Below are 10,640 nucleotides of genomic sequence, written 5' to 3'. Positions count from 1 at the left end.
AGGGAGGAGGGAGCACCGCAGGTAACAGAACGAAGACGAGATGGCCGGCGTAGAAAGCTAACCCAGAGCTACCCAGGGAAGCTGAGCTACAGGAACAAGAACACAAAAATCTGGCTGCCAAGATCTATGGTTGACTGCCAAAAATCCCTGCACCCGAACACCAAACCAGGACATAAAAGCAATGAACAACTGAGAGGACAGCCAATGTGCAAACGTCACAGGCACAAGGGCAGACTGCAAGTCAGAGGGACTGAAAACAAGGCAGACGACTTGAGAAAGATGAGCGTTGGAACAGGAAACCAAAGAGACTGGAGGAACCCCCAAGGTATCCATAAAAGCAAAGCATAAGAACATAGACCGCTGTAAAACCACTACTAGGCACAAAACAGGATACAACTCTGGCTGGAATAACAAAACAACAAGAACCATAGGGACCCCTTTGGAAACCAAATGACCCCACTGAGCCAGAAAGAAGGAGCAGGCTGGAAATGAAGAAAGTGACCACCCGGACCAAAAGAACAAAACCACTGGCATCGAAGGAAAGCCTGAAGCACCTCCACATGGTAGCTAGAAATCAAGAAGACCTAGAAAAAAAAAAGTCTCAAGAAAAGAAAACCGAGAAAGAGAGAAAGTGAAGAGCAGGAAAGAGGGAGCACCCAGTCCAGAGACCAGACTGACCCTAGTGGCACAAGAACAGTCCAGAGGGGAAACAAAACACGAAATAACTTGCAAAATGGAGCCGAGATAGTGTTGACTGTATGCAAGCTGCAGCGGCTCTGCCAGTGCCACACAATCCAAGGCAACAGTATTGGCATGACATGCTGACCAAAAAAAGAACGATGATGAAAAGGGATGATACAACCAAGAATCACGTATTAACGTCTCAACAAACTCTGCAGGCAGAATGCCTTCTAAGTGCCTATGCAACACAGGGGGGGGAGAGAATACCCCCACACCAGCAGGACTATATGCAAAGAGCAGAGGAGACAATCGACCTACTAGGGTACTGCTGGCCGACCTTCAACCAGAGGCGCACCCCAAGAACCAGGATTGAGCCAACCATCAAGGAGCCAGAAACACTCGACTTCCATGGCCCTAAAAACCAACTGGGGCAGCTCCAGTGCATCCAATTGGGCACATAACCTGGACCACTGTAACCCAGAGAAATGAAGACAAAGAGCCATCTGGCAACAGGAGGGCTGGGAAGAAGAGACATGATGGGAACACGCCTCGCACGACTCTGGGTTGAAGGTTTCAGTGACTCAGCAGGCAGAGGTAGGGCTTATGAACATCGTCCATGGCACAGACAATGTACATTCTGAACCTCACAAATAGCAAGGAAGGGGTCAACAGGTACAGTATACCCATATGGACCACTGAACCCACTGTGGATTTCCAGGGCCTGAAAGCTTGAGCTAAGCGGGGAAACCCAGTCACAGGGACACAACACCGGTCCTCTAATAAATTAACCCAGCCTAGACCATTTGGCTAGGAAATCCTACCTCGGTGCACTGTGGTGCAGCTACGAATACCTAGTGATGCCCCACCAGCCAAAGATGTTCCAAACCGAGGGAAATATGGAGGGTGAAAGCCCCCGACTTGCCCCAAGGCGAAAACTACCACATGCGAGGTAGATCTTCTAAAGAACGTCCCTAAACACTCCAGAGAAGAGAACCTCTGGCAGTGCAAGGGAAGCACTAGGAAGTACACAGGGTAGGGAACTCTCAACACATGCAGCTCCAAGTGCACGCAACTCCTGGCCCACGCACACTGGAAGTAAAAGGAACCATTACCAAGGCAAAAGAAATCCAAGAAAAATCAGAGCCCAGAGTGACTGTCGCAATCTGACACATCAGAGGAGAGCTGACCAATTCGCAGCCTGGGAGCCATGAGCTGCTCATCCCTGTCCCCCAAACAAAGGGGAGGGTGGGTTAACTGAGCGCAAGCTGGATCAAAACATTTTAGATTTTTTGTTTATCTATTTTCAGGGAGCTCTGGCCGTTTTCGAGTGTACTGGTATAGGAAGTAGCCAAAGTGCCACTGCTCCCTGTGCCTCTGTGAGACCAGGTTCTGACTCTGGGTATATAATAGGCCAGAGAACTCTGCAGCTGACAGCAACTTTTAGATTTGTAATGTCTACAGACAGGCACAAGGAGCTCACCCCATAAATATACTGTACATATATAAATATAATATGCAGTACATATATCTATATATAAAAAAGCATGTTTATCTGTGTATGGGAATGGTCATAGAAGAGATGGGGGTCAGATGTGCAACTACTCAAGTGTAGTTACACGATGAAAGCTATGCTTGTGGTGTTCCCTCTTCCCGGTAATCTTAGTCATATAAGGCTTTGAAACTACTGGTCGTAGCATCCCCAATGTGTCCTGCTGTGATGAATGGTATATAAAGTTTAGCTTTTGTTGTTATTAATGTAAATGTTTCTCATAGTTAAAATACTAGTTTGTTTTATTTGTGTTAAATTTTATGTTTCATTTGTAAGTGTTTGACAGTATGTAAAGTTGAGCAAGAGTAAATGTGTATACTTCGGTGTGTGAAAATTTTTCCCACACGTTTTAATGAGAGTATTGTCCCTGCCACCCACAAGGAGAGAGAAGTCCGAGACTACACACACAGGTTGTGCGAGCTCGTGAGGTGCCCACCTCACTGTGTGAGGTTATTGACCTCCATTATATCTGAGTGACTGGAATACTGTCGTTAATCTGGTGAGTGAGAAATTATTCCTTGGTAGTGTATTGTCCCATTTCCTGTGTCTCAATAAATATAATGCATTGCATGTCTGTCAGCATCGTTTTCCTTGCCTCCAGCAGCCTTGACCTAGCTACAGCACTGCCATCTGTTGGTGTTGAGTCGGCCCTGGGTGACTCGACAGTTTCCTGAGCAGTTGTGTGGGAACCTGAACTTTTCCTGTGTAATTTTTCCTTTGGCAGAGTTTGGCTTCAGCAGCTATTCTGGTATCTCCATAGCAGTTCCTTTTACTGCTGCCACAATTGCTAGGTGTGGGCTCAGTTGGCACTTGACCAACTGCTGAATTGCTAGCCTCCTTGGATTTTTTTGGGTTCGGTTCCCTGGTGCCTTCTTGTACCCTCAACTTGATGTCTTTACAGATACCTCAGCCCTGGGTTGATGCTTTGTGACTAGCACTCACCAGGCCAGCCAGGGTCATTGGTCTTCTATTTTCATCAAGCACACAGTACGGTGCGGGAGTCTGCGACTATGTAGTGTGCACTACGGATTTTCTGTATTCCCTCAGGCTCTGTGCTCTTACTCCATTTGAACTGTTTTCCTGTGGTTTATTGTCTCAACCATAGGGAGTCACTTCGGTCCTTGGCTCTTTAGATCTGGGCACATCGAGTAGCTCCTATACTGGGTTCTTGCGGATCTCTTGGTTCTCTGTGTTGTTCACTTTTATGGAGTGTCCAACGTACTCGTGGACGATCTGTCTGTTCCTTCCATTGCCATGGCGTGAATTGTTGATGCCACCTCCTTCCTGTGGCTTTACGAGGCAATTGAACATCCCAATGTAGACCTCTTTGCATCAGCATGGAATCGGTGTCTTCTTTTGTACAAGGCTCCATTCTCCAATCGCGAGGCTCTCGCTGTGGTGCCTTTCAGCTGGACAGGTCGAAGTGGGGTTTCAGTACCTCTTTACCGCCGTCCAACTGTTGCTCCAGATCCTGGCCAGGTTGAATCTTGAATAAAGGTTAAATCTTAGTAAACACACACAAATAAACGCAGGTCAGGGCAGATGAGTCCGAGCAGTGTGAGGTAGCTGACACCACATACTCTCCCTCCAGTCTGTTTACAAATGCTTTGTTTCTATACAAAGGATTTTAATGGTAAACATCACATTAAGCATAAATCTAGTTTTCTTTACAAAATGTCTCGGAGCACAATTCATGGATCTAATGGTACAAAACAGGGAAAAACTTTCTTGTCCAATGAGAAGAAAACTGACCTGGTAAGAGAAAGCTGCATGTATTTATTCGCTTGCCAGGTTGACAAGAATTTAGCACGGCTTACATCATCATCTGTGATATAAAGAAACAAAAAATATACAGTATTAGGAAATTTCTTCAAAGTAAAAGTCAAAGTGCAGCCCTAGGCAATAATAATAATAATTCAGTGTCGGGGAACAGGCAGGCAGTGTATGTTTGTACATGTAAGGCTTATATCGAGATTTCTCCCTTTCTCCCTGAGGTTGAATTACAAACCCCCTGCCCAGGATGCAACCCCACAACAAGCTGACTAACTCCTGGATACTTCCTTGCTGCTAGGTGATCAGGAGCATTAGGTGATTGGAAATGCGCCCAACCATTTCTGTACCGCCCGGGATTCGAATCCAAAATTTTTTATTGTGAGTGACGACAAACTCGAATGTACTGCCAGGACTCTATTAAATAAAATACTGAAATCTGCTAAGCATACAAAGTTAGACAAATTGATATATAAATGGTTCACAATGCATATATATACAAGGACCACCCATTTCAGGCTATGCCATTAAATGAGTAGTTTAAATGCTTGTACCAAAGCTAAGCATTGCACCAATGCACAAATCATTGGTGCAGTGCCTTAAGGCCAGTGCTGCTTGATTAGCTATATTTAAAGGAAGGAATACTACTACTAATAGGAGATTGCTAGTGAAACCTAATGTGCAGATGTGGAAATGCTGAAACACCTAAGTATACATCTTATCAGTATATGATAAACCATTCATCTAAACCAGGCTCCAGTGATTCACGAGCATCCAGAGATCAGGACCAGCAAAGATCGGGGATCTAGGATCACCAAAGTACCCAATAAAACAAATACAGGTAGAATGCAACAAAACAGACATGGTAAACATTTACAGTACTGTCTATGTAAACAATCATTACCTGGCCAAACCACTGGTCTGTCACTCGTGTGCATCACCAGGTGGCAGTGCTGCCTTGAGACCATACAGTGGGCCCAGATATCCCTAGTTCAAGCCTGGGAGAAATGGTGCAGTTGTTCCCCCACCACACTGTCAAAGGACCCTCCCACAAGATCCGTGGTTAGGGCAACAATGGGCCGCATGTCCTACACCCACAATGCCCTGAATGCTAAATTGAGAATTGAGCTTTCTCATAAAAACCCAGCTCAGCAACTGAAAGGCAGCCCTACCGCTGCAAACACTCAGGAAAACTTTAACCTCCAGACACGGACACAAAAAGGGCATGGTAAAGTTGAAAACCAAGGACCATTTAGAATCCTAAATCTGCGATAGCACTGCATGCCAACAAGTCAAGCAGACCACATAGATTATTGCCATGCATCCCTCAGGAGTAAAGTGCACAACTTGGGCACAAAATCCACTGAAAGGTCCCAAAACTGCAGCCTCGGACACAGACACCAGAATGTCCAAGCACACACAAGAGTTGGCCAGCAAATAGCTCCTACACAGTCAACAGGTGCAAGATAAAAGTTAAATACTTGGTTCACTCAGAAATCATCTGCAATCTGGGAAACAGCTGCAGCAGACTGATGTATAACAGCCATGTCTCAACATTACATGGCAGGGCTGGAGCAAATAAAGTTGTGTTTACCCCCCTCAAGTGCAAGTTAGGATACACTGTATACACATAGACTTGTGCAAAGAAACAGCGTTGAATGTAATGAAACGCCAATTTCTGGGCGAGCCCAGGTGGTTCCCGGAAGCTATTATAATGATTTAGCAGCCCGTCCTCCAAAGACCCAAAAGTGATTCCATGCACCCGCCAAACTCCCTGTTTATGAATGGAAAGACAGTTTACACACGACTCGACAGATTTTGTTTGAACACTTCTGGAACAAGTGCTTCACTGACGAATTTTGTTCCAACCACAACGCTGTGAATGCTTCACCCACGTACTACTAATACAAATAATCACCAACAGAACCTAAACACCTAACCTAACCTTACCTATGCCTATATATGCACAATATGCTAATATATTATAATAATAATTTATATTTGAGAAAATTCTAGTTTTGAATGAACAACATGTAAAAATTGATGAGGGCATCTGTGGGGTCGATTGCTGGATGTAATGGACTTGAGTCGAGGACGGGTTGTGATTTAGTGCCAGACTACAAGGTGCCATTAGATGCAAAGTTCTTATTGGCCTACCATGCACCACAAACCAGAACCTGGCCCCCCCTAAGAGTCTTGCAGGGAGCAGTGGCACTATGAAAACGTTTATTTGTAAATTTACTTCTGTCTTCCATCAAGAAAAGAAGGCACCGAGAAAGTCAGCGATATAAAACAGACCACCGCTTGATTAGAAATGAGACTGCAGCCTCAAAACAGCCAAAAGAGCTCCCTCACCAATGCAATTGAAAATTTGTGAAACTAGTGCGAGCTAGTTTACCCCACTTCCTCCCCGTTGTTTTGGGGGAGGATGGAGGCAGACCAGGTCAGCCAGCTGCTCCACCACCAGTTCTCATGATGATAGAAACCACCCCAATGCCCTGGAGAGGGAGGGTGTCAAGGCACCACCAAGGCTTGTCCAGAACTAGGCATTTAATATCATTCAATGCTGGTCTTCTGGCAGTAAACCCCTTTGTGGCTTCCTGAAGCTATCTACTCATGGAGCAGGAAAGAGCACTTATCAAGGAGGAGGAAGCACGGCAGGTATCGAGATGAAAAAAGAGGCCAACGGTCGCAACACATGACCCAAGACAACACAAGGTCGCTACAGATCAGGAACGTTCACAAGATATCACTGGCTGCAGAGATCCAGTTCGACTGCCAAAACCACCGTGCCTAAATCACAGCCCATGATATACAGTACGGTATAAGAAGAAAAAATATTTGTTGGGAATACTTTATTTTTGGCACACCACTGCTTTGTCACAATTAAGGCAGTGAAGTACCGGAATAAATCCAACAAGAACAATTTTAATACTTAACCTTTATTTTAAATATGGATACCAACAATTCACCCTGTTATCAAATGTGACCTATCCAAGTGGTCTTTAAACTATCATAAAAACTGGAAGTGAGAAACATCTCTGGCTAGGTTACATATTGATCACACAAGATTAACTCATGGGTGCTTACTGGACCAGAGACTTGTAATTACTTAAGTGAAGTTACAAGATGAGAGCTACGCTCGTGGTGTCCTGTCTTCCCAGTACCGTACTCTTTGTCGTATAATGCTTAGAAACTACTGACGGGTTTTGGCCTCCACCACCTTCTTAGTCAACTTGTTCCAACCTACCACTCTGTTTGCAAAAGAAAACTTTCTAATATTTTTTTTAGCCTTACTGTCAGTAAGTAAGTAATGACAGTAAGGCATTTTCTGTGCCTTATTGTTTAAGATGCACTGAACCACTAAGAACTGCTCAGCTCAACATGGAATTCCCTTATTTTGAGAATGTTCAGAATTTTGCTTTCCAACGAGCAACATGTCACTCGATAAAATCCTTGGTGAATTTGCCTTTGTTTCATATTACTCATCTTTTGTCCTGCTCTTATATTGGCAGCCTGAATAATATCTAGGAACTCTTGAATATTCTATAAATCAGTGTTATACAACCATACTGGTCTCCAAAATCTAGGTATGATATAGGTGTATTGCTTAATATTATGGAAACAAAGGAAGGTATAATATAAACTATATTATTCATGGTTATACTGCAAAATTCCTTACAAATGGATGATCAGTATTGCTGTCTGGCAACTGATGCCTGGGTGTCCGGACACTAAGATGTGCGACTAAATTCCGAATGTTATTTTTGGTTAATATCTGTATGGGTAGCGCATAAACAGTGTTTATTCTAGTGTTATTTTTTTAAGTATTTTTTCATATTACAGTATTAGCCAAATATAAATCTTTATTAGCTCATGTGTCGATAACCTTTCCCAAGTGTCCAGAAACCAGTGACTTCACCCAAGCAAAACCTTGCCAGAGCCTATTTTATAATACACTGTACAATATATTTCATAAAAATGGTTAAAATGTTAAGCATTATTACAATATAGTACAGTATATGTAAAAACATGCTCTAAACTTTATTTTACTCTGGAAAAATACACAAATATTTTTTTATCTAACTTCTACAAGAAGAGACCAAAATATGACAATACTACATACTATACAACTTTTCTTCCAACTTAAAAAAAATATGAAGACAAAATATGAAAGCAAAAATACTGTACCTTTGTAGAAAGTCCATCTGACAAGGTGATAGCACAGTATTTTCAAGATGAAGCTCACAGTTACCAAATAATACATTGGATTAGTGGGAAGTTATTGTCTTAACATGTATCTCATAGAATACTACCAAAATGAATGATGCTATTATGATTCAACAAATGTACACATCATATATATATATATTTATATAGTCATTAAAAACCTATTTGGCTACTAGACCTAAGTCTTTTTTTTTTATCTTGATACACTATTGAGGCTTATCACCTGAATGTGCTATTATGTGCCTTCTCATACTGTTACGATGACGAAATCTTTCTCCACATTTAGGGCATTTGTGAGGTTTATCATCTGAATGCACTAACAAGTGACTTATTATACCACTACGTTCTCTAAATACTCTCCCACACTCGGCACACTCAAAAGGTTTATAACCTGTATGCACCATCCTATGATTCTTCATAGATGCATGTCGAGTGAATTTTTTTCCACACTCTGGACATTTGTGAGGTTTATCACCTGTATGCACCACCTTGTGGGCTTTCAGGGATCCACTATAATTGAATTTTTTACCACACTCCAGGCACTCATAAGCTTTATCCCCTGTATGCACAAGCCTGTGGGTCTTCATATAGCTACTACTAAATCTTTTCCCACACTCGGGGCATTCATGAGTTTTATTATCCATGTGCCCCAACCTGTGGCGCTTCATACTTCCAATGTTACTGAATCCTTTCCCACACTCTGGGCACCTGTGAAGTTGATCAACCAAATGCACAAGCCTGTGAGTCTTCATATATCTAAGATGAGTGAATCTTTTCCCACATTCAGGACAATTATGAGGCTTATCACTTGTGTGCACCATCTGATGAGCCTTTAGATTTCCAATATTAACAAATGTTTTCCCACACTCAGTACACTCATGAGGTTTATTACCCGTATGTGTCATGATGTGTGTCTTTATACTTGAAACATGACGGAACCTCTTCCCACACTCTGGGCATTCGTGAGGTTTATCACCCGAATGAACCCTCAGGTGAATCATCATGTTTACACGACGACCAAATGCTTTTCCACACTCCGGACACTCATGAGGCTTATCACCCGTATGCACCACCATGTGATCCTTCAAATGCCCAAGGCGATTAAATCGTTTCTCACATTCAGGGCACTCGTGAAGTTTATCCATCTTTGTGCAGTTTGCTTCAAGGTTATCTTTAACCAATGACTGCAAGAGTTGTCTGGTGAAGTGGAGTGATTCCTGGGGAAACAACAGTCCAGCAAGATAATAATAATAATAATAAATGTTTATTCAGGTAAGGTACATACATACAAGAGATTTGATAGATTTATAGATAGAGCTAGTACATACAATGCCTAAAGCCACTATTACGCAAAGCGTTTCGGGCAGAAACGCTTTGGTCCTTCTAGTCTGCAATACGTGCAATGTTAATTCAACTTGTTCTTGCGAGAGCTTGGCTGTTGTTGCTGTGATAGCGTTGGAGAAACGCTGTCCTGTGTCAACGTTTCTTCTTCTTGGTTAATGATCTGTGCAATTTGCATAAAGGTTTTCTCGAGAGTGTGCGAGATGTGTTGTACAGGAACACGTCACAGTGGCACGCAAATGTTTTGAGTACATGCAGTTTGAATGAAGGGACACAATGTTGTTGTGAATTAAGGGTCGACGACGATCGTGAAGGGACTTAATGCTGTGCGTTGAAAGCTTTGTGTTGTGTTGACAGCGTCAGCTGATCGCTACCGATTCTTTGCTGTAAGATTCACGTTTTCTATGAATGTTTGTTCGGGTGATTTAAATAGTAATGAGAGATCAGTTGTGGGCTTGTTTTTAAGTCATTCGAGATACTTACCTGAAAGCCACTAATACTAATGACTAGGACAGGAAGCCGATAGCTTGTCAAAGGTCCCCCCAATTTGTCCTGAAAGTTCGAGGTCTCCTCCCTCTAAAAAGGGGATATTAATAGGATATTTAAAGTATCAACACAAGACAGAACACGAAACAATGGACATAAATTGGATAAGTTTAGATTTAGGAAAGACTTTGGGTAAATACTGGTTTGGTAACAGGGTTGTTGATTTGTGGAACAAATTACCATGTAACGTGGTGGAGGTGGGGTCCCTCGATTGTTTCAAGCGTGGGTTGGACATGTATATGAGTGGGATTGGATGGTTATAGATAGGAGCTGCCTCGTATGGGCCAATAGATCTTCTGCAGTTACCTTTGTTCTTATGTTCTTATATGTCTTTGACATATGTTGAAGAGCACTTTTAAGGTTGTTGTTTTAGATTTAGCTACTCAGAACGAAATGTCTATGTAGCACGGGCTATGGTGAGCCCGTAAACTTTTAAGGTAATAGGCTCATGTTTTATACTGATTCTGCCACGGTGATGTGTTTGAGCAATGGAGTTTTTACCTATATTTACCAGAGGGCCACT

General features: G+C 42.7%; 1 protein-coding gene across 1 annotated transcript in view; it reads right to left on the bottom strand.

The window, feature by feature from the left end:
* The window catches only part of LOC123763194 (zinc finger protein 98), a 14,822-nt gene extending 4,182 nt beyond the window's left edge, over positions 1-10,640 (bottom strand). The window contains exons 1-3 of the mRNA XM_045750221.2: positions 8,454-10,640; positions 8,192-8,208; positions 3,983-4,055 (exon numbers count right to left, since the gene is read on the bottom strand). Coding sequence (XP_045606177.1) covers positions 4,044-4,055; positions 8,192-8,208; positions 8,454-9,375 — 951 coding nt within the window. The 5' untranslated portion in view covers positions 9,376-10,640 and the 3' untranslated portion in view covers positions 3,983-4,043. The remainder of the gene's footprint in view (positions 1-3,982; positions 4,056-8,191; positions 8,209-8,453) is intronic.

The sequence above is a fragment of the Procambarus clarkii genome, chromosome 49 (assembly GCF_040958095.1).
Source record: "Procambarus clarkii isolate CNS0578487 chromosome 49, FALCON_Pclarkii_2.0, whole genome shotgun sequence".
Taxonomy (NCBI): Eukaryota; Metazoa; Arthropoda; class Malacostraca; order Decapoda; family Cambaridae; genus Procambarus; species Procambarus clarkii.
Note: the sequence above shows the minus strand (reverse complement) of the source record. Positions and strands in the feature narration are given on the sequence as shown.